The sequence below is a fragment of the Lonchura striata genome, chromosome 5 (genome assembly GCF_050655825.1).
Source record: "Lonchura striata isolate lonStrDom1 chromosome 5, ASM5065582v1, whole genome shotgun sequence".
In the NCBI taxonomy this organism is placed as follows: Eukaryota; Metazoa; Chordata; class Aves; order Passeriformes; family Estrildidae; genus Lonchura; species Lonchura striata.
In genome coordinates, this window is record NC_140707.1 from 26,375,232 (window position 1) to 26,402,965 (window position 27,734).

General features: G+C 38.5%; 1 protein-coding gene and 2 non-coding genes across 13 annotated transcripts; all 3 read left to right on the forward strand.

Annotated features, from left to right (window-relative positions):
* NAP1L4 (nucleosome assembly protein 1 like 4) lies at positions 1–27,734 on the forward strand. Of its 11 annotated transcripts, none has more exons than XR_014955970.1 (16): positions 1–85; positions 3,873–3,904; positions 4,912–4,973; positions 6,438–6,537; positions 7,467–7,608; positions 7,715–7,801; positions 9,336–9,455; positions 10,031–10,102; positions 13,752–13,891; positions 15,794–15,939; positions 17,701–17,723; positions 18,336–18,455; positions 18,714–18,743; positions 19,969–20,046; positions 21,191–21,228; positions 26,454–27,734. XR_014955970.1 is itself a non-coding variant. In XM_021526745.4 (16 exons), exons 2-15 carry the CDS (start codon positions 3,891–3,893, stop codon positions 21,194–21,196), a joined length of 1,119 nt encoding a protein of 372 aa, XP_021382420.1. In that variant the 5' UTR covers positions 1–85; positions 3,873–3,890; the 3' UTR covers positions 21,197–21,228; positions 26,454–27,734. The 11 variants fall into 11 exon arrangements, 7 of the variants coding, with proteins under 7 accessions (XP_021382420.1, XP_021382419.1, XP_085437624.1 ...); XM_021526745.4 differs by having other exon boundaries at positions 19,990–20,046; XM_085581498.1 differs by lacking the exon at positions 1–85 and adding an exon at positions 244–442 and having other exon boundaries at positions 19,990–20,046.
* LOC116183773 (small nucleolar RNA SNORA54) lies at positions 8,023–8,150 on the forward strand. Its single transcript, XR_004148466.3, has one exon. It is a non-coding gene; the product is annotated as a small nucleolar RNA SNORA54 (small nucleolar RNA).
* On the forward strand, positions 11,301–11,422 carry LOC116183772 (small nucleolar RNA SNORA54). Its single transcript, XR_004148465.3, has one exon. It is a non-coding gene; the product is annotated as a small nucleolar RNA SNORA54 (small nucleolar RNA).

The following is a 27,734-nucleotide window of genomic DNA, read 5'->3' on the forward strand; positions in this document are numbered from 1 at the left end:
GTTAGCGGCGGCGCTGCCCGAGCGAGAGGAGGCTGCGAGGAGCCCGGCGGCGCTGCGGCCTCTGCGGCGTGAGGGGCGCGGGCAGGTGAGGGCGGGCGGCGCCGGGCCCTGCGCCCCGGCGCCCGGCGGGGACAGCGGACCGGCCCAGCCGGGCGCCGCGCGGCGTGGGGATTCTCTGTGGGCCCACTCAGGGGCGGAGCACGGCGGCGACCGCGGCCGCCCCGCGCGGGGGGCTTTGCGCCCGGCCTGCCGCGCATTCATTGTAAGGGCGGTGCTAGAAGCTCCGGCCCGCCGAGCGGGGCCCGCGCTGCTCCGTGCCTGGCGGCGGGGAACGCGGGGGTTCCGGCCGCGTGTATGGCCGCGGCGCTGGCAGCGCGCCCGCCCTGTCCCCGCCCTCCCCGGGGAGCGGGGGAGGAGGAGGAGGGCGGCACGGCTGATCGCGGTGAGCGCTGCTCGTGCTGGGCGCTGCCCCCGGCGCTCTCACGCCGCCGTGCTCGGGGGGAGTCAAGGCCTTCGCTGCTTGGCTGGGCTGCGATGCTGATCTCAGCCACGGCGGGCGGTTCGGGGGCTCGGTTTTGCATTTCGAGGTCCTTGCCTCCCACTTAGAGCCTGTTTGCAATTTTTTTTGGTGTTGTAATTATTTACTACACACAATACCAGTACTTGTAGGATTTGTTAGATTCTCTTCAGATTCTTCTTCTGCAGCATCTACTTACGAGACTTTCAAAAATAAAGGTAGGGACGCGAGTGTGGGAATTACAGATGAAACCGGAATTACTAGGAACATTTTTATGAGGTCATCTCTAAACAAAACAGTGTGCCTTTTACAAAACTTGGAGGTGAGCTGAGTATTGTTGATATCCGGGGCATGTGGAACAGGTTACTGAGTTTCTTCCTCAAATAATTTTTCACGATCCCATCTTATTATCCTTACAGAAAGTTTCTGCCTGTTTGTTTGTGGCTTCCTGTGGGGTTACATCTCAGTGCCTCTGAAAGTTGTAACTTTCTCTTCTGATTTGCTGTAGTTACGGAAAACACTTAACAGCTGTGGGCAGGAGTCTTCCTGTGAGTTCAGGAGCCCTTCAGTTTCCTGTTTTTCCCTTCTGTTATGTTTGGAAGGTTTGTGCAAGGCAGAGAAGATTTATTCCGTGTGCACTTCTATTTAGGAGTACATCTTGCCAGTGGATAGATTTTTCCCTTGAATTTGTGCCCTTCAGCATATTGTCCTTGTAATGAACTTTTCCTGTTGTGGCGTGCATCGAGTTTACAGTTTCCTGCAGCTTTAAGGAATTGATGGTGTGTGACATTTGTGCCAGACAAGTTGCAGCTGTATCCTGCCTTGTAGGACAGGGGCTTGATCTGATCTCCCAAAGCTTCATCTGCCCGAGTCATCTGGAAACAGGGAACTGCCCAGGACGGTGGTGGCAGCAACAATGATTATTTCTCTTGTTACTTCCTTGGGTTCTGGTTGATTTTTCATGTCTTCATTGCCTGTAAAGTTGCTTGGAAAACAGTGAGGACAATGGCCATGAGGGCTCAGTGCTTTGCTACAGCTTTCTTTCAACTGGTGTTGCTGAACTCAATCTTTAAAATTACCTTTCCTCCACTGCCCTCACCCGCTTGTCCTGAACAGTTTTGTTGGTGGCTCTATGACAGTGAAGTTAGTGCAAGGCAGCTAGAGTGAAACTGGGAATCACAAGCTGTCTTCCAAGAAAGTTGCATCTAATTATTTATTCATATACTTATTTTTATGTTCCAGTTACCAAAAGCACAACTCTAGTGGTGAAACAAGACTTGAAGTGTGTATTTGCACCAGGGAATGGTGTCTTTTTCCTTGTCTTCTGTTTTCATTCTTGCTTGTTGCTTGGTGCGTGGCTTTTGTCAGAACATGCCCAGTTCGTGTCTGTTCCAGTGGAGATGAATTTTACTGCTACTCAAACATTATTCCATGTTTTCCAAACACACTTGAGGATCTTGTCTTCCCTTGAGGAGTAGTTCCCTGCAGGAAATACAGCACAAACAGCTGAGCAGAAGAATTTTCAAGGGGAGTAGAATCTGTTCCATTAGCTCGGCTGCTGGGCTGAGGCTGGAAGCCACAAGTCTTGGAGGGTAACTTTTAACTACTGCCAGTCTGCATTTTTAGTTGCCTACTGTTGCTTCCTCTAATAGTGACTGGCATCATATAACTTGTTGGCTGAACTGATATTAGGTCAATTTGCTCTGTTTTACCTTTTGAATTGTATCTTTTTTGCCCTGCCTTCTTTTGCTGTGGAAGGAAATAATCATTTATGCTCCTTTATTTCTTCAGCTGCGAGATTGTAAAAATCTGTTTTGCTCTAGCAGGTGGTTGCTGGCATTGCCACTTGTTGTTATGTTTAAGGCAAGAGGAAGCATTTGGAAATAAATCTGCCTGAGCTGGTGGAGCACCTACTCTGCCAGAAGCTCCTTTATTTTGTTCCTGGGCTTAACCTGTAGGGTGGGAGGTTTATATGGAAGATGTGAACAACTTCCTGTGAAATAATCTGAAGTACACTGTTAGTACTGGTGAAAACCAACAAAGCTTTTCAACTCTATTTGAAATGGTTGTGCAAGTGTTGCTTTTGCATCTGAGAGCAGGATTCAGCATTTTCCAGATGGAAGAGTGTGTGCAATCTCTGGGCTGCTGCTCAAGTTGGCATTAGCACTGAGGTTCTTCTTTGGTAGCCCTCTGTTGGAGGCTGGGCCTGAGATCAGCCTGTTTGGCCTTCAGAGAGCTGGAGAAATCAGACCTGTCAGCTCTGGATGATTGAAGCTGCTTTTTGTTCTGACTTTGACTCACAGACCAAGGTCTGCTTTCATGAGAGCTGGGTAGTGGAAAACCACCTGTGTTTCTCTATGGCAGGTAGTGATTACTGGAGTTTGTGATCAGCCTTTTAAAATAGGGGTAAAAGACCCCAGTCTCTGTTACTGAAATGCGTGTGCAGGCTTGGCTATTTCACCCCAGAAAAGAAAGAACAGTAGAATAAGTTAGACAATCTGGCTCCCTCTGGTTTCTCAGGAGAGCTAATTTAGATACTGAGGGCTGGGGGTAGCTGTGCTAAACTTGGTTCCAGTCATTGTCAGTAATGAGATTTCTGCTTCTCTCTTTCCTCTTCATTTTCTGACTCCTGATAAATAAGGAGCAAATCTTTATACAGGGGATTCTGCCTTCCTAGCTACTGTCAAAACCCCTTCTCTTGGTAAATAATTTTCTTCTCTTTGGTGTTCTTTTTATCTAGCAACAGTTTCAGAGATATTGTAGAGCAGTAGAAGCAGCTGCTTGCAAAAATAACCCTGATTAGACAGACATGTGAAACATGTTTTTCTACTTGGGTGATAGAAGAAAAAAGTGATTTGGAAGTTATTGTAATTCATTAATTTGAACTTTCATTATTTTTTGTTCAAGTATGCTGTATGGGCAGATATAAAAAATTCATTATTTACTATGAAGCTGTCAAGGAATTAGAAAATAATGCATTTATGTCTTCCTCTTTGGCATTTGTTTTTATAGAATGCTCAGCTAATCTAGGAAATTGTGGCACTTACCTTCAGACTGAATACCCATGATTGGGCAGAAGTTCACTAAACTGGAGTATTTAACAGAAAAAATAAGTTCTAGGAGGTTTAAACCACCTGACATAGTTCAGAAACTGAGCAAGTTTCATTTTGAGTTGGATATTGTGGTAGCTATTTAGTTTACTGGGAGGGATTATGCATGATGAATTTCATAGAAAAAAACAGTAGCTGTTAATTTGTATTGAGGTTTTAAACAATGACCTGTTCTATTTTCATCTTGGGTTGAGGTAAACAAATTACTGTTCAAGCATTCTTAAACACTACTTTTCAACTTGCAGGTGGATACAGGCATACCGATGGCAGATAACAGGTATGTTGGGCTGTTTTCCTGAAATTAAATCAAGGTAGTTAGAGCCAACTGTATATCTGGTGTTCTGTTGGAGAGGTTTTTGTTGTTTTTTTTTTAACCTGTGAAGCATGGCTTACCAGACATGGATAGGAATAAAATGGTAATATTTTTCTAAATTCTCTAAAGAACTGAAGAGCCTCAGTGTTTCTTTAATCTGTGTAATTTAAGCATGCAGAAGGCACCTTTAGTTTATGTAGTATTTTTTGAACATACAGTATTTCTATGGACGTGCTGCTGCTCCTCTGAGGCTTGCAGTGCTTGATAAGCTGGTCTGTCCTGTACCTGATAATACCCATTTGCATGTGTGATATCTCTTCTGGTTTTGTGTGTGAGTTAGGGTTAATTTCAGCAATATCCAGTGTGCATTTTGTGACCTCTAAACTAGCAGGGAGCACAGGGAATACTGGCTGGCTGTTGACTCATGCTGGGCCCTCTCCTTCTCCACCACAGCAAGTGAGGTGGAAGACATTACAGCAGGGAGATGGGGAGGCCAGGAATATCTCTTTTAAAATAGCAATGAATGTTTTTTGATTACCAGAACAGCTTGTTGAGAAGTTGGAAAGAGAGCTTTTACCTCTTGTTCATCTTCCTTTCATACCTGCATCCTTTCTCTTGTTTTTCTTTGTCACTTACACTAAAAGTGTCTCATATTTTCATCTGTGAGTAATAACATTTTCCTGTGCAGAGTGAATGGCCACGTGATTCACAGACTGAATCACACACATGAATGGCCAGCCGTTCACTTAATGAGATTAATTTATCCATCAAAGCTTTTTGGTTTGGGCTTGTTATGTTTTGTTTTGAGGTTGGTTTGTTTCTTTTTAGTTTCCACAAGCTTGAAGACATGAATATGTCTTTTATTAGCATACTTGTCTATAAAGCATGTCTGTAGTAAAACGGAGTTCTCAAATGCTGACATTTGTGTAACGTGATGCTATTTTGATATGTTATCCTTTGAATTCTTTTAGTAAAACAGAAGATACTGCTTCAGATTCTCTGGAGGCTGCTAAAAATGCAACCAACAAAAAAGGTATGAAATACGTAGTAGTAGGTGACGTTACAGAAGTGTAACAAGCCTTTCCAGTCAAAACTGAAGATGTGTTCACAGCTGAAAGCAAAACAATGGTTTTTAGACTAACTGTTCACTTTCTGATGTTTTCCATGTTTAATGCAGGGAAAAGCAGAGTGAAGGCTGTATTTTTGTGTGTTGTGACTGTGATGCTGAACCGTTGCCTGAAATGACCCTCTAGACCTTTGCAATAAGGCCTGTAAAGACTGGCGTGTAACAACACGTATTCTTTGTCAGCATAATTATCAAAATGAGCAGTTCTGTTTGTATGCTGGTTTTTTACTGTCTTGTTTCTCAGAAAGTGCATCTTCAGAATGTGCCTTGGAAGTTTTTATTCTCCATTACCAAGGCCTACAGATAACTGATGTGTAGTGTTTTTCAAACTAATGCTTCTGTATGCAGAAAAGCTACAGTTTGATTATTTCTCTAAACACTAAAATTTGTAAGTTACAGTGAAATACTTTTCGTTTATGGGGTCACTGAATTTCTTCAGGTCTCCCTCATTACTTTTTTTCTTTTTTTAAGAAATCCTTTGTGATTGGCAATTGGAAGTCATATGAGAACTGGTAGACACCATTTAATAGTTTCTGAAGTCAAGTTGCATTGAGAAAAAACAAGTAAATCCCAAATAAATAAGGAAAACAAAGCAACACACAAACACAAGCATATCACAGCTTCACCATGTTAGTGTGTGCTTTGCAATTTTTTGGGGTTTTAATGTCTGAGGAAAAGAGCACTGAGAAAGAATGGAAAGATGTGAAAAGCAAAAGTCTTCGCACCATGACACTGCATAGTTGTTAGTAAGGGTTTTTAACAGAAGCAGAAGCATTTTAGAGCTGATCTCCTGTAAAAGTCTTCTGGGAAGTGTTGTCATGGCTAAGGAATCTTACAGATTGTAAAATCATCTTGAGGTAAAAGATTAGTAGTTGTCAAGGTCACAGTGCTATGATGTTTATTGTACAGTACACAGAGTTGGAAAGGTTTTGTTCAGGAGTCACGCAGGAAACCAGATGTCTTGGAAGTATAATTGAGTGGTTCTCCTCCTGAAACTTTGTGTGTGACTTTTAAGGTACAGCTAATACGGAAGGATAGTGAAACTTCTGTTTTGTATTTTCTTGCATAAAGGGAAAACAGGAAATTTGCCTATGTTGTCAATGTACTACTTGCTTGTAAAAGCAACTGATAGATTTGCAAAGAGAAGATTGTTTTCTCTATCATTATCCATCATTATATTCCTGAAATCTGGTCCTGAAGTAATTGTGTTAGTATGAAAATACTCACTATTTTCACACCTCAAATAACAGTTGTGTTATTTGAGGTGTGAAAATATTGAGTATTCTTACTGTGACTGCTGTAAGACACAGTATGACAAAAGCCCTATAAAGCTATGGAAATTTTTTTAAAAGGGGTTTTCTGTCTTCATAGAAAAGCTGGCAGACCAAGTGATGCAAAATCCACAGGTCCTGGCAGCTCTTCAGGAACGTCTTGACAACACATCACTTACTCCTTCAAGTTACATTGAAACGTAAGTACTGAGCATAAAATCATTGAAAAACTGGAGGCATAATAGAATATTATTACTGTGCAATTAAGGTAGAAAATTAGAATAAATGATTCACTAAGAAAAATTACTTACTTAACCTGTGATTCATAGTGTCTTACTTCTGGAAGAAGAGTAAAGTGTTACCTCATGCAAATTGCAACAACAGTTTGTCCTGTTGAATATTTACCGTGGTCATTATTGTTTTGGATAGAAAAAACTCTCCTCCCCTCCTTTGCTTCCTCTGTGACCCCCTTATTCTGACAGGGTGTGTGCTACATTGACTGATGATTTCTGTAAGATTGCTGTCCTGCATGTAATGGAAAGTTCAGGACCTGTATATCCCTAGTTTGAAGCTTAGTTTTATATTGACTGAAAGTAGGTTTAAATGCTGCCTTTAGTAAATACTTATGCTTTTATTTCTTGACTGAGAATAGCTGGTTGTAGACCTCTTTTTAGAAAAAAACGTAAGTTCTATAAAGAGATCTTTGTACATGACTATGTCGAAATGTTTAATAATTTAAAGTGCACATGGGCAGTGTGTGCTTTATGAGTATGGCCCGTGAATTAAGGCTTTCTCCTGTAGAATGCACAGTTCTTAATTTTCATAGATGGATCAACACAAATCTAGTCTCAAAGTTTAGGTGTAAACAAAGGTATTAATTTCAGATCTCTGAACTACACGGGGAGGGTAGTGGCCCCAGGGAATGGAACAGAAGATAACATCTTTGAGAACAACTTGGGTAGGAGAGGATTCTTTCAACTTTTTGAAATAGGTTTTGGAGAAACATGTATGTTTGGCATAAGCCTTTTATTTTAAAATTGCATGTAGTTATAAGCAACCTGTTTCTCAGTATAATGTGAAATAAGGCTGAGGCAACTAACTTGTAACCTTAAATAATTTTGATTTTTAGTTTTCCAAAAGCAGTGATAAGACGAATTGATGCCTTGAAAAAGCTCCAGGTGAAATGTGCTCATATAGAAGCTAAATTCTATGAAGAAGTACATGACTTGGAGAGAAAATATGCAGCACTCTATCAACCTCTGTTTGATAAGGTAGGAAAATTATGTATATAATTTTTATTTCTTTGTTCCTCTCAGTTCTGGTTACGTATACATAATTTTACATCTTCAATTACATTTTTGGTTTTTTTTAACACAGAGAAGAGAGTTTATTAATGGGGATGCTGAACCCACAGATGCAGAAGCAGAATGGCACAGTGAAAATGAGGATGAAGAAAAACTGGCTGTGAGTATAATCTGGGTCATCTACTATGGATATATTGGATTGTCAGAGTTAAAATTCTCGTTCTTGCCATTGAAAGGAGAGTGTCAGTGATGTGTTCTTGTGATGTTATGTCACAGTGTCACTGTTAACAATGTCACTGTTATGGCCAGTGAAAGCTTTACACCATTAGTTTAGCCTTTTTTTAAATTTGTGACTTGGGGGAATTGAGTGGTTGCCTTTGTTGGCACTGTTCGTAACCTGTTAACAGCACCTTCCTGCTAATGGGTTCCATTCCAGTGCTACATGAAACCCTAAGATAATAAAGGACTGGTCGGTTCTCTGCCTGTCTCCATTATTTTGGGGGACATCATTAGCTTTTGTTTTCATAAATACAGGTGAGATACTTGTCATACAGTCATAAAACAGAATTGAGCTAATAAAATGTCTGCTTGGCTGGTGGATTCCTACTTGTCTATTGAGTAGGAGCTTTCTAGATTTAGGAGACATAATATAGTCTGTGGGCTGCCTGTTACTTTCCCAGCATCATTTCTGGAGATGTGTGGTCAGGCTTTGTCTCAGAAAAGCGACCTACTTAGAAAATTCTGTTTGCCATTGTGTCAGGTTTTCTTTGTATTTTTTCCTTAGCCTGCTTTCTTTTAGGTTTTTTTTGATGCTGTTCTGTATTCAGAGTGAATTGTTCTCTTTGTTTATACTGATCTCCTGAGACTTAGCATGACACAATGCTTCATGTGCATGAGCAAAAAACGTTCCTTAGGCTCTGTGTACGTGCAGCATTGACAGGCCATATTCCACACAATAAAATCAGAAACGTGTCTAGATGGGAAATAAATTGCAGTTTCATATTCTTGGCTCATCATAACCCAAGCAACTGCCAGAAATAGCTTAAATATCTGCTGCTATCTAGTGGTGTAAAAGGAACGGTGCAGCTATTTCAGACTGAACTTCAGGGTTGTTTAGGATTGAGAGATGACTTCCTTCTTCTGTTTAATAACACTTGCCATCAGTTATGGGGCAGGAATCTTGTTTCCCAAAACAGTAATAATTAGACACAGCATAATCATTAAAAATACCTGTAAAAACAGCTTTGCAAGTATTCTGCAAAATGGGGAATCTAAAATAGCATTTCAGAGTGCAAAGTTAAATTTTAAATTTTTATATGAAACACTGTAGGTGCTTATGGAGCTACAGAAATAACATTAATGGAAAAGCATTTATACTTTTTTGTTTCTAGAAAGATAGAAAGAGGTTTAATTATTTCTGTTTGTCAAATCAGTGAAGTAGATGCTTGGTCTATTTAGTCTTCATATAGAAGAATTTCAGATGAGTTGAAAGTAAATCTGAATTGTGTATATGTTCAGTTGTGTAAATAAGCCTTGTATCTCTTCATTTGCAAAGGAATAAAAAAAGTAAATTTTAAATGTTCCTTAAACACAGCTTCAGAGATGGCAATTGTTTTATAATTCTGTTTCTGTTTATTAAGTATACTAAGAAGTCACAGTTTAATTTCTCAGTTGTTTCTGTATTTCTTTCCCAGGGAGACCTGAAAAATGCAGTGGTAATAGATGAAAAAGCAGAAGAGACAAATGTCAAAGGAATTCCAGACTTCTGGTTTACTATCTTTAGGAATGTAGATATGCTAAGTGAATTAGTACAAGTAAGTCGTTACTCTGAAATGAACAACTTCTGTTGTGTTAAGCAAGTTGCTGCATTTCCTATTAATAGTCAATCCTTGTGGAGTGTGAGTCAATCCTTTGGTGTGAGACACCAAATCTTTTGAGTCTTTGGAATCTCTGAAGATGCTTGAAATGGACAAGCATTTTTAGTTTAATCCATAAAGGATTAGTTTTGCAAGGTTATAAGAATATCTGTGGATTGTTTGAATTCATGTTAAATAGCTTAGATAGTTATGCCTGCACTTGTATTAGTGGCTTTTAATGCTGTTAAAGAAGAATTCCCTGGAGTGTGTCTTCCTCTGAATCTCACTGGTAATAAATACCCTGAATGAAGTTACTGTATCTTCAGTAATACATCCTAGCAGTTTTGTTTACTGAAGATGAGCCTTAAAATGACAGAGTTTGGCACACAAAATTTGCAACTATGATTAAGAAATTTAGATCCAGATCTTTACCTGTAATTGTTGAATTGGTTACAAGGTTTGGTTCTTTTTTAAGGAGAGACTGTTTTTCTAAATATTGCCTGCTGAATTGAATTTTACTTTTTTCTGCTTAGGAATATGATGAACCAATCTTGAAACATCTGCAGGATATTAAAGTTAAGTTTTCTGAACCAGGACAGCCTATGGTGAGTTTTCTCTGCATGTTTCTCCTGAAGATTGTGTAGTATTGAAGTGAGTAGCATTCCAAAAATTAATTCAGATGTCTTTGGCTGTTGTTTGTGGGGGAGATTTTTCTAAGCTGTTATTTTCATGATTTGCCTATGAAAGATTTAACTTAAGCTTTCCTGATTCTTTGCTCTTTCATTCTTAGCCTACACAGCTTTGACATTACTGTAGTTTCTAGATTAAAATTCTGGCTAAGATCTGTCTGGTTTTTTGCTTTCTTTTTCTTTTGTGAATTCAGGTGTAGCTGCTCTTAGTGATACAATTGCATGGCTGCTTTTAATTTGAAAATGAATTGTGGGAAAAAATCTGGGTATCAAATAGTGTATCAAAAGAGATGTGACTTGGTAATACTAATCAAAGACAATGATTATAGATACTGTGCCTGTTGAAAAAAATACAAAATATATTAGATAGTGTTTTTAAATTGTACCTTGTAAGTATTTTTTAAAGTACTACGTGTTTTTTAAATTTTGGAAATTTTTTCTTGTTTAAGTTTGATGTACAGAGACAGATATTGTAGCTCTGCTGCTTATTCAATTTATGCAGACTATACTTATTCCTTGAACTCCCTTTGAAGAGGAGGCAGGGAGAAGGATGGAATTTGAATCTATACATACTTCATTCAAATTTTGTCATCCTGGCTTTTTTCATATGCTTGGTATTTTTTGTTTTGCCTTATGTAGCAATGGTCTTCTGATAATGCCTGAAATAAATGCAAGACAACCATCATCGAAGATTCACATAAGAAAGATGGGAGGACTTTCTCAGAATAGCTTTTAATGGTTAAGAGCAAGTAGTTTTGGGATTCTTTTGGGTTCTATTTTTTATTCCTTATTGTCTTTATTCCGCTAGTATTGAAACACTCAGGCTGATAATTGGCAAGAAAGTAGTATGGCAGAGAAGAACTGAGAATTTAGTTTCTGAAGATTGCAAAGCTTAGGGAGAGGATATGAGATTTATGAAGAAAATGAATTGTATTAGCATAAAATAAGATATTCTAAGAAGTTGGCTGTTTGTCTTGAAGCATATCCATTCAGTGGCAGTTGAATGAAATGGGAATAGGTTTTTTCTTGCCTGCATAATTTTTGTGTTGTCATTCAGCTTTGTTTTTTAGTACCTTAAGCTGGAGAACTCTTTAAACACTGGATTTATTTGGTCTTGCACTGTTCGTAACCTTTTGACAGCATTTTTCTGCAAATAGGTTCCATTCCAGTGCTACATTAAATCCAGTAATGGAAGGCTGACAAACTCCATGTCCCTTCTTGTATTTGGAGACAAAGAATGTGTCTCTAACTGCTTGAGTGAGACCTGTTCTTCATCTGTGTGACTGTCTTTCAGCACAATCTGCAATTCTTTGTAGAATATCAATGCAGCAGTGGTAGCTTTGTGAACGTCACATAATCAGTGTGTCATAGATACATTCATTCTGCTGGGGATTAGGTTTTGCTGCTAAAGAAATACATGATAATCAGGAATTTTCTGATTTACTGTTGGCCCAAAACAATTAATTGTAGTTATGGCACACCAAAAGTGGATTTACCTGATTGCAATTAAAGTGCTTCAAAGTCCTGTTTGTTATGGCCTGCACGTAGAAACTTTATCTGCATGAAGCATAAGTGACTCCATTGCTATTTACTTTTACTTATTTATAACCATATGGATAAACTTATATATATATATTTTATAATTATAATTTAATTTCTATTTACATATTTATTTGTACATCAGGATCCTTAGCATATTCAGACCTTGATGATTCATCTAGGTATAACTTAGGTAGCTTAAAAAAGGGCAGTTTTCTTTTTTTTTAATTTCATGAGCACTTACTTGATAAAAAAAAACAAAACCCAGAGATGTCCAAATGAAGAGTATTGGAAAGGTTATTACAACACTTCGAATATTGTGTTGAGCTTGGAGCTTCTTGTCTCCTAATGAGCAGGTATACACTGAGATGCTGAAATGCATTGTGTGCAGGTATTTTTGTCTTGCTAGCCCTTGGAATCCTGCATGCTAAGTAGCGCCACTGGTTCGTTATTTATAGCCCCAGTGATGGTTTATGGGATTATTTGGGTATGAGTGTTCGTCACTGCTAGTGGATAAGCTAAGTTTGTAACTCTTCCCCTGAGCATGTTTGCCAGAGAGAGATTAGCCTTAGCTGAAGACAGCCTCCAAGCCATGCAGCTGTCTGGAATTGCTTTAAAGGGAAGTAGAGCTGAAATAGCCAATGTGAAATCAACACAGATATTCCAGTGTACTGCTGGGTCCCAGTGGCTTCCTGTCCTTAAACAGAGAGCACGGGGGTTGGGAAGGCTGCTGTTGCCATTGGTCCCTATCACTCCCTGACCACTCTCTTAGCAGGTATGAGTCATGTGAGGGTCTTAGGAAGATTAGGGGCGTTTGGGAGACGAGTGAGGGATAAACATCTGTGATGAGCAGGCTTTTGTCCTGAGTTATTTATCTTGTCCATGCATGAATAGCCTTGTGAAAAAGGATGGCAAGGCAAACTTGGTGATAAGAGTTTTCTGGCCTGAGTCTGAAGAATGCCTGGGGAAGTATATTCAGGGCCAATCTTTTGGCAGTTATGTAATTGTTCTGTATGCAGATTAGGGCTAATTTGTAATGCATATTATTGGTAGAATAAATCAGATATTTAAGGTAACTGTTGCACATGCTGTGGCTGGGCAGTGCTGTTGGAAGTTTTGGCTTTCAGTCTTTTTGTTGGGCTGAACTGACCTGCAGACTTTTTCCCCCTTCAAGTCACTAAATAAGTACTGCCAAAAACCTTTATTCTTCGTTTTCCCTTTCCAAGACAGTTTGAGGTTTAGTTTTAGTGTACTTTAAAACTCTCATAGCTGATCCTGAGTACAAAGTGAGCATTGTGCAGGCAGTTTAGAAACCTTTGCAGATCTGAAATCTGCCTTTTGGAGACTTTTGTTTTCCATGTAAGAAACTGAATCTCTGCAAACAATTTTTGGGTGCTAGAGGAGGTTCAAACATAACCAGAAACACCTGCTTCAGGCTGTAAGCTGTTGAGGCATGTTGGTTGTAGGACTCAGTTTATGAAATCAATATTCCTTTGCAGGATTTTCTGTTATCAAAGGGGAAAAGCCCCTCTGATTCCTGGGGGACTGTGCTATTTAAATAGACTTCTGCAATCTAAATTGTGCTTTAATTGGAAATAAAGTTTGATTCACTCTCAAGATCATGATATTGATCAGACTTGGGGGAGCAGTAGAACGACATGGTGTTGTTATGATGTTAAAATGACTTCAGAATAACACATTCATCCCTACTGCAAGGATGATGAGAGGCTTCCATAGGAAATGCAATCAAGACTTCTCTCAAAATACTTCTAAGTATTGCTTTCAAGACAGCAGTTCTGTATGTGAAGATGAATGAAATGTGCTAATTAGCTGTTTATAATTTGAATCTAAGTCAAGGTTGTAGCTTGTTGCACATTTTAAATTCTTTGACATTCATAGTTTCCTGCTTCTGCTATAGTTTGAAATATGTAAATTTTTCTTGTATTTTCAGAGTTTAATTAATTATAAGTCTGCCAACGCACTATTTCATAGATGAAAGTTAGTGGTAACATGAAATTTCTTCCAGTCTTTCTCATTAGAGTTCCACTTTGGGCCCAATGACTACTTTTCTAATTCAGTCCTGACAAAAACATACAAGATGAAGTCGGAGCCAGACAAGACAGATCCCTTTTCATTTGAAGGACCTGAAATAGTTGATTGTGAGGGGTAAGGAAAACTGAGATTCAAAAAAGCTTCTGCAGTAAAAGTGTTTTTTTTTTCTTTTTTGCTTACCAGGATAATGATGAGTAAAGATAAAATTTTTACTGACTTCAAAACTGAGAAGAGAATGTTTGTAGGGATGATGATGGTGTTAGTCTCAGCATGCGGAACAGATGCATAGATGGAGATATATTTTAACATTGTGTACATTTTAAATTGAACACCTTTCAAATTTAATAGTTCTCTAATTGAGGTAACAAACCTTTTCTTTCCATATAACTGGGTGAATTATTTTTATCATTACCTCTCGCAGACTACCCTCCTCCTCAGTCTAATAAGTAGGTTTGGATTCTCTTGGATTCTTGTCATCTCCTCAGCAATTTTTATTCAGGCAGGAATTGGTTTACTATTATCAGGCAGGCATATATCATGTTTATCGTGTGTTCTTTCAGCCTGTTTTGAGGCTGGAACATAAAGGCTATGCAGTGTGATCCTGGCAGCTGTGGCAAATGCAGCAATTTTTTTTAATTTTATTTTTATTGTGTTTGCAACACATGTTCAGAAAACAGTTGTGGATCGTGAATTCTCTTGTCTGTTCTGGATGTCTCTTGAGTTGAACACCACATTAGAGTTTCTTGGGGGTAAAAGAATAATTTCATCTGAACTAACCCTTCCTGTTCCTATCCATGATCTCTGCTCTATAACCAAATTCCAGTACCAGAGCAGACCTGATGCAAATGAAAAATGGCTTTTGTACCCTATTTTTCTTAGCATCTAAGTATTCTTCTCTGTTGGTGATTATTTTAGGGTTTTTTCTACCCCTTCAAGGATGAGTTTAGGTGATTTGGTTTCTGGGGTTTTCTAACTCACATTTAAGATATGCCAAATAGTTGGTTTTGTGAAGGCATGCTGATAACCTCAAAAACCTCTTGACTTTTATTGGCTTTTGAAGCCAGCCCTGTAGTGAGGCAAAATGCCTTCTTGGATGTTTAGTGAAAGTTGTGCCTAAGTAACAGACTACTCCTTTTTGAAGAAAACTTGAGTTCATTACAGCAAAATATTTTCTGTTTAAGTATTTTAAAGGAATGCTTTCCTGGATTGCTGATTTATCAAAACTTTGATTTCAATTGATGTTTCCTGAGGAAGGTGTTAGATATAGTACAAGTAGAGCAGGAAAACATGTCTGTGCCTTGTTATACAGGTTAAGTATAAAACTGGTGACTTTGGCCATCTCTCTATAGGACAAGATATTTTTGAGGCATTTAAGGGTTACTGTGACACCATTACTTCTGTTATATGAGAATTAGCTGTGTTTGCCCCTCACTCTTTGCCATGTGCAGTTTTAGGTAAAACTTGTTTGAATGGAAAGAGACTTTTCATTGAGTGTCAGTTTGTACAGCAGCAGAAGGGAACTGAAAATTAGTCTCTTTTCAGCTTGATGTGCTTGGCTGCCAGCACTGCTCTTTGGACAGCTGAAACATCCCTCTCCCTGGCCACTCTTTGGACATGCGCTTTTAGAGTAAATGACACTTGCCTTGACCTGTAGTTAAAGAATATAATGTATAATGTTTTCTAATGGTCTGACTAGTGAGATTTTTTCTGGAATAGCTTAAATCCTGTCCTTGGTTACAGCAGTCCAATTGTTAGGCCAGAGGTATTGAATTACAGGTGGAGTGAGGGCAGTGATTACCCTGCCAAGACAAACTTGTAAAGCATTTTCATTTGGGAAGTATTTGACCTGTCCAACATACACATCATGTCTAGAACTATGATCTACTTCATATCTTGTCAAGCAGCTTTATCTAGAGAGTGATAAGCTATTTTGGCTTTGATGTTGCTGCTCTGCAGCAACAGTTCCTTCTTTTCCCTGGTGCCTTGTGTTAAAAGTTTCTCATGTGCTGTCTCTAGGTGTACCATTGACTGGAAGAAAGGAAAAAATGTTACAGTTAAAACAATCAAGAAGAAACAGAAACACAAGGGCCGAGGCACAGTTCGGACAATTACTAAACAAGTACCTAATGATTCATTTTTTAACTTCTTCAGCCCAATAAAGGGTAAGTTTGGAAGTTTAAGAATTAGGATCCTTAAAATATGTTGATATATATATTTGTATTTATGTGACTTAAACATTCAAACTGTTTATGCTGCTGCATTATAAAGTGCTTACTAGAGGAAGATTGCAAATTCTTGCCCATCCAAACAGATGATTTTGTTCTGTTGTTATTCTTTAGAACTTGACCGATAGGTGTGCAGCGTAAACAGGACTCATAGGATGGAAAGAGTCTCTTGTCGACTCTCATGTTTTACCACAGGATGGCTCCATGCATCAGTTTGTTTCTAACATGCAAAAGAACTGTTTTATTGTTGGTCAAGTTACAGCATAGCAGTTTCGTTGAAACCTCTGTGTCAAGTGACAGAAGTTTGTCATTTCTACTGGGATTAATTACTGATCCCTGATATTTTGTATATTTTCTCATTTTCTTAGTCTAATGTTAGATGTGTACTCTCATTTTAAACAATTTAGATGGATTCCAAAGCCATTATTTTTTTTCTTGGTCCATCTTTCATTGTCCTCTTCTATGAACATAGATAGGGGAAGTAGTTTATTTTGTGGACTAAAGGGGTCCTACAAGAAAGGTGGTGAGGGACTCTTTGGAAGGGCACATAGTGACAGGACAAGGGGAATGGCTTTAGGCCAAAAAAGGGCAGGTTTAGGTTAGATATTAGGAAGATATTTCTTGACTGTGAAAGTGGTGAGACTCTGGAACAGTTTGGGGCATCCATAACTTCTCTGGGCATTCTTGGAAGTGTTCAAGGCCAGACTGGATGGGATTTTCAACAGCCTGGTCTTGTTAAAGGTGGCCCTGCCCAGGGTGGAGGGGTTGAAACTTCATGATCTTTAAGGTCCCTCAATGCCCAAACTGTTCTGTAATTCTAGAGGTGTACTGAACAGAATGGTTCTTAATTCTGTTGTAGTCTATTTTGAAGTACCTGTCCCTCCTAATTATGTATGGAGGGATATGAATGCCTATGTATGTGGGTTAAGAAACATGGGATATATATTTCTAAAGTTGGGAGTAGTTGGTACAGAAATGTCCTTTAATTTTTGTTGCTGCTTTGAGGAAAGAATGGAGATTTGTTTCCTGTTGGTTTTATGTTGTTCTTTTAAATACTCAAAGGGTACACTTTGGGATTAGCTGTATAAGAGAAGACACTGACATCTGCTGGCAGTGGATACATGCATTTTAATTTGAGAACTGAGCCAAATTGTCACTTTCGCAGTATATCACTTGGTAATGTAGAACAGGGAAATGCATTTTGATTTGTCTTGGGGCTTTTTGCATTGATTTATTTGTTTTTTTGGTTTTTGTTGTTGGTTGTTTTTTTCTTTAAACAAGCAACCACCCTGTTCCATGCTGGTTACAGTACTGGGCCTCTTCTCAATAATACTTTGCAGATTTATGTCAAAATGTTCATCTTTTCAGTTCCAGTTATTTTGGGGGAGAGGAGGTGATTTCACATGTTCTCTGAACCCATCCTTGTAGAAAGAGTGTTTCCTGTGCAAAAATCTTTGACATCCTTAGGGCAGCTTTGATGCTTTAACTACAACATATTAAATTATTATGATTTCTGTAGATTTAACTTTTAATACTAATCTGAATTATCATAGTTTTAATAGCTACCTTGTGAAGCCTTTATAACCTCAATGTTTTCTGGTATGGGAAGGTCTTTATACTGTGTTTTGTCATCTTGAATATTGAGGTGGGTGAGACTAAATAGGCATTTCTTAAACGTGTTGTCTTTTCTTTTTGCAGTATCTGGTGATGGAGAGTCACTGGTAAGTGTCTGAAACCGCAACATTGCTATTTGCCACATCCTTTTTGCCAAGTCACTGTATAGTCACTATAGGGTTCTTCTATTAAGCACTGTGTATTTTATTGTTGTTTTTGCTTTTGACAAAGCTGGGCTTCACTTTGATAAAGTGAAAGATACTGTCAACTTTTCCAAGTAATCCATTGACAGTTCACTGTTACATGGCTCGCTGATCCAAGACATCTCCAGTGGTCACTGTTGGGAAGGTCATTATTTTCCCTGCCCAATCAGCAGTACTGTGGCTGGTACCTGACTTGAAAAATCAGTCTGGAGCATTCTGAGTGGTTCTGCAACATTACATGCCAGAGCCAGCCAAGTCTTATGAGCTTTTTAATAAAAAGTGCCTTGGCAGGACACTAACCTGTGTGTAGGAACCTTGTACAGAAAATCTCAATTCTGCAGATCTAGATTTAGATTTCATTGTTATAAAGTTAAGTATACTGAAAGTACCTGTGGCCTGAAGGTCGGTGATGACGGTGTGATGTTTTCCCAAACCTGTTACTTTGAAATATTTTTATCTGCTTCTGTGTATCACATCACTTTGCAGTAAAAAAACTTAAACTGACTTGTCTTACAGGATGAAGACTCAGAATTCACTTTAGCAGCAGATTTTGAAATTGGACACTTCTTTCGTGAAAGGATAGTCCCTCGTGCTGTGCTGTATTTCACTGGGGAAGCTATAGAGGATGATGATAATGTATGTATGCAACAACATTTTGTTTATTAGCCAGCACATAGAAACAGTCTTCTCCTTTTCTGATTAGGCTAGAGTGAAATATTAATTACATGAGAATAACAAAAACTACTTCAGGATAGGAGAGGATCATTCAGCTGTTAATCAGCTTCTGGAAGGGGCTTAGTTTCAGTTACAGTTTTGATTATGCTACATGTATTACAGCAGAAGTTTTTATGCAAATACTAGTAGAGCTAATTAAACCGTGGGTTTGTTTTTCAGTTTGAAGAAGATGAAGAAGGTGAAGAGGAGGTGAGATGCACACTATTTTTTATAGATTACTGATTACCTATTCCATTGCAGTGCCAGGAATTATTCTATATGGAGCAGAAAACAGTTGTTCATAAATGCTCTTGTTTGTGGTACTTCTTTCCAAAAGAGTTCAGTATTCATGACTGCTTGCAAAACTGTGCCTGGTTTTTCCTTTTCATGAAAGTACTTTCTGTAAGATCATATATCCACTTTTTTAATCTAGTATTTTGAAAGCTGTTTTCTGACATGGGTCAAAAATGAAAGACAAGCTTTTTTTTTTTCTAGAGTGCTTCATGGTAAATATCTGTTCCTTAGGTGGTAGTGGAATTCAGCTGTCAGCTTTTAGTTCTCATAAGCTTAAAGACTGGGTCGTACTAAATGCAGTTTGATAAAGGGGAAGTGTGCAACTGCTCAGCATAGATAATTGAAGCTGGCTCTGGTCTATTTGCAGTAATGTTGTGTGAACACAAACACACTATGGAAGGCTTTGCACAAAACCACTAAATGTTACCACACTTAAATGAACTAATATCCTTTACATTTTTTGCTTTACTGCTTTTACTGTGCTGTTCTTGCTAATTTGTCAAAGGTACATCCCTGATTGTTGTGAGCTTCAGCATAGCAGAGTACATCAGAGGTTATCAAGCTGATCTGATGTGAGCTGGCAGCCTTCAGCATGCAGTCTTTTTTTTACTCTGTGCTTAGGCTGTTGAGTGACTAAACATTTTAATATTTTTACTTTTTTAAGCTGGGTAGTGATAAAAGTGTGCATGTGTATTTTTAATTGGTTTCCAGTGCCAGATGTTATCACTTGGATGTAGTTGTGTGTAAAACTGAGTGCAAAAATCCTGCACAGGAAAGCATAGCCTGTGCACAGTAATCTAAATAAAGAAACTCTTGGAGGGAGATGGAACTAAAGAATAAAATCAGACATATATACCTATTACCAGAACTAAAATTCCAAATAATTTGTTACCTAGAAGTTTAAAAATTGCTGTGGGACTGCAACAGCAGCGTACAAAGGGAAGTTGCCTTAAGCCATACTGAGACCTTTATATCATGTTTTAAAGATTTTGTATTTAAAACTTGTAAGATGCTGAATTCTTTTAAATCAGCCCAATGCTGGCATTTGAAACACTCTGGAATACAGTGATAATTTAATTTCGAGTTTGCTTTTTGTCCATTACAAAAAGTTGCACTTTTAACCTATTTTAATTTCTGTTAGTTTATCTCTATTTTGTCATAGGAGTTGGAGGGGGAAGAGGAGGGAGAAGAGGAGGAAGATGCAGAGACTGATCCTAAGGTAAGGATTTTGTGTGCTTAGTCATAACACAGGCTATAATCATGAGCAGTGTAGTTAAGGGTATGATAGTTTGTGAAAAGATCAATCAAAAAAACACCATAGCTTTAGACTGCAATGTTTTTGTTATCTTCAGCACTCAGATTGCTCTTCAGAGAGAAGTTAATGTTTCCATCAGTTGGGAAACTGCAGGTTTTTGCTTCCAACATGCACTAAGATAATTTCCAATCTGTGTGACTTGCTTCTTAATGGCATCCTTGTGTAATGCTGATACAGTTTACCTTCAGAAAGGTCATATTCAGATGTTCTCTGGCTGGCCTTCAAGCTACAGTTAGTCTGAAAAATCTCAACTAGCTTGTTTGTTTATGTTATTTTCCTTAGAAATTTTCTTTGTCATTGTCCTGATGGCTGCAGATTAGACTTTACATGTCTGTACTTGGTTAGAAATCAAAAAAAGTCGGTCCTCAACTTTGAATTTTAATCTTTATGATACCTGGCTTAAAAGTCAGCCTTGAGGGTTAGTGTTCCTTCTGATAGGTATTTTTCAGTTCTTCAGTCATGGTAAATGCTTCTATTTAGTGAAGTTGGGACAGTGATGACAGACTTGTGTTCATGTAGTTCTTAAAACATCAGCTTTCAGTTTTTTATAAAGACAGATGAAAAAGTGAAAGGCATGCAAAACTGCTTGATCTTTGGATAAAAGTCCTAACAGCAACTTAACATGTCACTCTTCTGGTATAGTTTTATACATCATCATATCATTAGTAAATGGTTTTTGTCACTATCAAGAGTCAAGTTTGTTTTTCTTTAATGAGAAATTCTGTATACTAAAGAAAGTCTGTCTTGTACAAAGATCAATCAAACAGGGTTAGATTGGCAAAAAGCAGTATTCTGACTCTGCTCTGTAGGATTCAGATGCAGTGATGTACCTGTAATGGGAAAAGGTTGGAGAGCTGAGAAAAAATGTTAGTTCTACATCAACGTATGAAGTATCAACATATGAAGTAACTTTCTAGAGGATTTGGTATTCTGCAAGAGAAAAAAGCTGAAGTTATCTTGGAAGGTTATGGTTGTTGCCTCCTGTATTATTTTGTACATCTCACTTTTCATCCATGCTGACAGTTCCTTTCAATTTTTTCCCATTTAGGTGTAATATAAGTCTGTTATTCATTCATACATTTCTAGGTAAGGTGGAATTCCATTCATACCTAAATTCCAAGAGTCACATTTGTAGTCATGCAATGTGGTTTGTTTTCTAGGGTTTTCTGTTTTGTTTTGGTTTTTTTTGTTTTTTGTTTTTTTTTTTCTTGTACGGGGAAAAGAAATGGGGGAATGGTGACTTCAGAGTTTAGGTTTTATTAGTTAAAAATAGAACTAAATGGGTGTAGGGATGAGTGCCTTTAAATCATATAATTAAAGTAGATTTTTCAGAATGACTCTCTGCCTTCCTGGCACACTTTCTGCTTTGCCTTTGTAGCAATCAAACTGTATTTCATATATACATGATAAAAGATACTGAGACTTGTCAGACTATTTTTCCTTGTTTCTGGTTTGATGTTTCATCTCTTTACTGTTTCTAATGCACTTGCAAATTATTTCTTAAATATCTTCTCTGCTCTTCCTAAACTCTTCTAAGTCATCAGCTTACTTAGTATGTCTTTCTAGCATCTTATTTATGCTGCCTGACAGCAGCACTCTTAAAAACCTTTTCTTGATCTCTCATGATTCTGCACAGGTATTGTTCTTCTGCTCATCTGTCTCTATTTAAAAGAAGAAAGAAAAAGTTCCTTCTGTTGTATACTGTCTTTCACCTTACATCTTTCACCTTTCATCCCATTCCTCACAGAGAACAATGCCTGCAACAGCCTCCATACTTCTGCCCCCCCTGTATTTTAGGCTTGTGTCTTTTTATTTTAATTATTTAGAAGAAACTATAATCCTTCCAGCTCACTCCCTCTGCATAGATAATGCCCTTCCTTGCCTTTGTTAAACTCAAAATGGAGCCATGCTTCTGTGTTAGTTTTTGGTGCCTCAGCATATGTGCACTGGTGGTTCACCTGCAGTAGAACATCTGTTTGTCACAGTGGCTTGTCTGTTGTCCTGCTGCAGTCTGACACAGTTGTGTTCCCTCCCTACAGTTAAAATTGTTAGCCACTGGCCCCAGTTTTTCAAGTCAACTTGGAATTATTTTATTTCGTTTTTTGACACTGATACCCCAGTCCTGTCCTGTTCTCCATTCTTTCTCCTGCTTGTACCATTTTCTGGTCTTCTTTTTCCCCTGTTCCTTGCCTTTCTTTGCCTTCCAGTTCCCACCCTCTGCTTTTCTTATCTAGAATACATTTCCATGTACACAAAAATAATTGGTCTGTTTTTCCTTTCAAATCCAGCTTCTCCTTTTCAGTCATTTCCATATTACCTCCTCCTTTATTGTTGTAGTACATTTGCTGCATGTCAACACTTTCTGCTTTGTAAACTTTTCCTCCTTCCTTCTTGTGAGTTTTTAAGTACATTTGAGTTGTTCACATACAACCAGATCATTATCATCTCTTACACAAAGCACTTGTGCCATGTATAAGTTGTGGCTTTTGAAGACTGAGCAGTAAGATGATTGAAAGTATTTTCAGAAGATGTTACAAAACTGGATAATGTAGCTGGTTTTGTGTAGTGTGTTTTTCTATTTGCTTGCATGTCCATTCCTTTAGCTGCCTTTATTTCACCTTGCTGAGGCTGTGCTTGAATTGAGAAGTAGCTGACAGGGTAATGCAGAGTGCTGGTTTGAATCATGAGCAAAAGAGCTGCTCTGTGGGTGAGAGACTGCATGGGCTTCAAGCTCCTTTGTCTTCTGGGTTACAGTGGCAGGACCTGTCAGCAGCAGATTCATTTCCAGAAACTGTTGTGGAGGCAGGCAATTTGGGTTAGGCTTGCTTACTTAACTCCAGCTAGCTCTGGGTTTACATTCTGATATCCTTGCTGTTTCTTCTTCTGTAATGTAGAACAGGAAGTAAGGATAAGATTCAGCTTTAGGTCCCCTAATTGGACTATTCTATTGAAGATGTTTCAGAAAGGCTTTCTACCTTCTCCACTGGACATCAGATTTAGTGCCTGCTGCCTGCCTTGATACTGCTGTTGGCAGCAGAGATCATGGGGAGTCAGATGAGATCTTACAGGTCTTCCTGTTCCTGCATGGCCACCTTAGCAGATGGAAAGCTTCCCAAAAAGTGAATTGGAAAAGTAAAGAGATAAAGACTTGATTGCTCTTTGAATCAGAGTTTAAGCACTGAAGACTAACAGAAATTCAGTATTTCCTTTAGGATGCCTTTTGGAAAAACAAAATTGCTAAAACAAATGGCATGGAAATTTTGGGCTTAACGTCCCCATCCTCTAGGACACCAGTTTGACTGGATGGGCAAACACAGTGGGGTTTGTAGGAAAGTCATGAAAGCAGTAGTAACTCAGACCTGCTTTCTTCTGTTTTAGCTCTCTGTTCCTGCAAATTTTAAGTGCCATTTTTAATTCTGAGAAGGTGATGCAGTAAGTGAGCAGCAGTAACAAAAAGCTATATATTGATCTTTGTTAGCAAAAGAGAAAAAAAAAAAGAGAAAAATAGGGAGTCTCACTCAGCTTGTTCATATCCATTGCAACAGTATCTCAAACTGAAACGAAAGGCCCAGAGCAGTTTTAACTCCTTCAACAGAATAAGTGAATAGGAAATACTTTAAATATATATTTAAAAAATTAAGATTAACTGAAGTCTGCCTATGGTTACTGTAAAGAATCTATTTACAACCAGAAGAATTCTTGTCTCTGTAGCCCTGGTAGTGATCTTGAGTATGTCTTCACTGCTGAATTTATTTTTAAGAGACACAATTGCTCCTTACCATTGCCAGTTCAAGTCTCTGTGGTCTTTATTGCCTGGCCAATGCACTTCACTACCTTTCTGAGCTGTCATGGGAAGTTAATGTAGGGAAATAGAACATGAATGGAAGCCTTGGCAGGATGGGGTGATAAACAGCACAGGGGCGAAGGCAGATCAGTGGCAGTGGTTGGCTGACCCAGTGTCACCAAGTCTGGGCTCTGCAGGAAGAGCAGGCTCAGGCTTTAAAGGCCATCCTGAGGGAGTGCGGATGTCAGCTCTCCATCACAGTTTGGAGTCTGGGCCCTGATCTTACAGGAGCCAGCAAAGGCCAGAGATGAGTTTCAGGTGCATGCAACCGCTGGAGCAGCCGTAACTGGAGGGGGATTGTGGTCTGTGCTGGTGTCCTTTGGGATTAGGCTGTGAGATGCTTTGCATGAGGCTGAGGGTAGCTGAAGGCAGTGTGGCATTTACAATCTGGCTTCCTCAGCAAGGGCAGTGCTGTGTGTTAAAGTGGTGGGAGAACTTGGATTATGTTGGAGTCTCGATCTGAAATACTGCTTTGATATTTAGGGCCTGTTTAAACATTCTGTATATAGGGCCAACACATATGCATCCTCAAGTGTAACCTAAAAATAGCAGTATTTGTCTGAAAATCCTCCAACAACTGACTCAAACTGTATTTTTTTTTTTGTTTGAGAGCAGTAATCAACACTGAAAGATCCTTAAAAAAAGAACTTTGTGATCTCTGTGACTCAGTTTTTACAGGATAAAGAGTTATATGCAGTAAATATGATTTAAGTGTTTACAGAAATAAGGAAAATATCATGGAGTTTATCAGAAAATATAACAAGTGTTTTGGTTGATCATTAAAATTTGGTGGAAATGGTTGCAGTGTTCAACCCAAGTGTGTCTTGATCTAAATGTAACAGGGGACCAGGAAGGAAGGAAGAAGATGGAAATATTTTAAAAGTTAATTTTAAATAGCAGGTTTTTTATTTTATCATGGCCCTTATCCAGAGTGCAAAGAGGAGAGGAAGTGTGATGCTGCCTGCACACTACTCTGGCCAGTTTCAAATTTCCAGCAGTTAAAAGAAGAAGCCTTTAGATAACTTTAGATAAAAATGCTGCTGGGTTTTGCCTGGCCCTCAGTAAAAAGGAGTAGCATGTACTTCCAGTGGCAGTTAAATTTTAATTTAAGAGCAGGAATGCTAATTTTGTGGTTTGTGTAAACATACCCCTTTTCCTGTATTTAGTACCCGATCAGTGCCATATAATTCACATCAGTGTTACTTGGAACTTGAGGCAGATGAGAGAGAACAAAGTTAGCTAGATGTGCTGAGTGAGGAACACCACAAGGAAGAAGTCTGAAAGGTCTCTGACACATCTGTACATTTGGCTCTAAAGCTGAATTGCAGTGGCAATGATAGTGATCACTCTGACCATAAAGCAGTTTTGGTGAGGAACAGAGAAACAGCCTGGGTTTAGTGCAGGTTATCAGGGGCAAAACTTCATGATAAGGAAGTTTAAATTAGTTGCACCTATTCTTCCTTGCTAGAGGCAAAAGCTTCAGTTGTCTTAACTCTTGGTTTTTTCATGTATACTGAACTTGGTATGGGTACATATTTTATAACACAGGAACTTCTTTAGGATAGTAACAAAGAAACATTTTACATTGCATCAGTGAGGTTCAGGGTGTTGTGTTTTGAACCTTTATTTTCTTTACTAGACTGCAGCAGGTTTCTGTGACTGCTGTTTGTGTATAATAAACTATATTAAGAAGTAGTAAGGGGAGAAGCAAAGTGGAAATTCACTGAATAAATTTTCCTGCTTTCTAAGAATGCTGTTTTACAATGGAAAAAAGGCAAGAAGTGCAGTGTAAACCTGAAGTTCTTAGCTGTTTGAGTACTTGTTCTCATTCCCAAATACACTTCCTTTTGCCAAAGGGGAAGTTGTTTAACTACCTAATGAAAGTGTTTTTACTTTTACGTGTTCAGATTAACATATGGACTTCTTGCCCAGTGTTAAATTGTTGACGAGTTACCTGCTGGTGATGCAGAACCTAGAAGAAATCAACACATTAATTACATTTTTATCACCTTAGCAGAAAGGGCAAGGCTCCTAAGGAAAAACTCAGACGTGCTACAGAATAAGCAGCCTGCCTTCCTCCCTCCTCAGAGCTGGAGGAGGTGGCAGTTTATTGTTAAAATAGTTTAATAGGGCTGGAAGTCAAATAGAGATTGTGGTTGAGGGGAGTAGGTGGTGGTTTGCTTTCTTGTTTGTGTGAACCTTGGCCTACAGGATGCAGTGTTAACAGCACAAAAACAGATAAAAAATTATGGGGTACCAAGCAGCTGAGGGCAAGGGGAAACCCAATAAATGTGGTGACTCTGTTGGACCTTTATGATGTAGCTTGAGTATTCGTGTAGCATTTCTGTACATGTTAGTGATACCTAGTTAATTCAGAACTGCATAGCCAGTTTTTCTGTATTTGTTGAAGTGTTTTCTTTCATGCCTGTTCGATTTTTAACTATTTTCTCTTTTTCCTTTTATGCAGAAAGAGTCCAGCCAACCTGCTGAATGCAAACAACAGTAATAAGGAAATACCACTTGGAAGTGATATTTGAACAACTTGTAATAAATAGTTGGATACCTGGCCTGCAGTTCAGGATATTCTATCGCTGCAGCACAATCTTATTAACAATGCTTAAAATTAATTTGTTTTAAATTGCATGATTTTCACTAACTTTATTGCTTAACATGTACAGTGGCAACTTCAATGCATTTGGGAAATATGAGGTTTAAATAAAGCACACTCTACAGCCGTTGGTACACTGTAGCTAAGTATGTCAATAGGCCTTTAGAGCCTTTTGCCCTATGCATAGGGGAATAGTCCAGACTACCATGTGAGGATTATCCATTTTCTTGCTCAACATTGAAAATCGTGGAATAGCAATGTGCTGAGAAGCTAAAGTAAATGGATTACATGTATGGTAGCTGAAACAAATAGAGCAATATGACTTTTTTGCTAGTTCCCTCCCCCCTTTTTTAATGTTTCTCGCAACCTACAAATTGAACTAGTGCTTGAGCGGCTTTAAATGTCATATTTATTATCTCAGTACAACCCAGTTGAGTTGAAGTAATTTTACTTCATTGAAGAGGGTGTCATATTTGAGACTTAGTTGTTCATCTTACTATTTATTTATTCATGTTTGTAAGTACTTTGACAGAATTAGTGCTTTTTAATAGTTTTTAATATACTTGAAAAATCTTCCTCTTTTGCATACAATATGGGTACTTGTAAAACAGGTAATTCAAAGTGGTCTCATTGTAGTAGTCTAGACAGAAGAAACAAACTCACATCAAAATGACAACTCTTCTGGATGAAGATCAAAATGCAAAGGCCAAACTGTTGCTGTTGGTGGAAGTGGGTTGCAGCCAAAGAGCCAGACAGTTTCCAGTAGTCTTATTGCTTAGTGTCCAGCATGAAAGGACCTTTCACTATGAACACGGAAATCTATCAAAATGAGTCAGTTCAATAAATCTGAAGTTTGGGTGTCTTACTTGCAGCACTGAAATTATTCCATTCCACAATTTGTTTTATTTAAAGTTCTGAAGTCTGCAAAACTACCTTCTGTTGTTGTGTGGCACTTGAAGTACACGTTTCTAGTTTCAGCATCCATTACCAACTTCTGGCAGCAGTTGAATAGCAGCTGTATCAACACTGTGACCAGGCATGTAGAGTGCTCCAGCCTTACCTTACACATTTGTAACTTAATACGGTGTTTTCAATTTGTACAGAATAGATAGAATATTCTATTAAAGTTGTGAAACATGA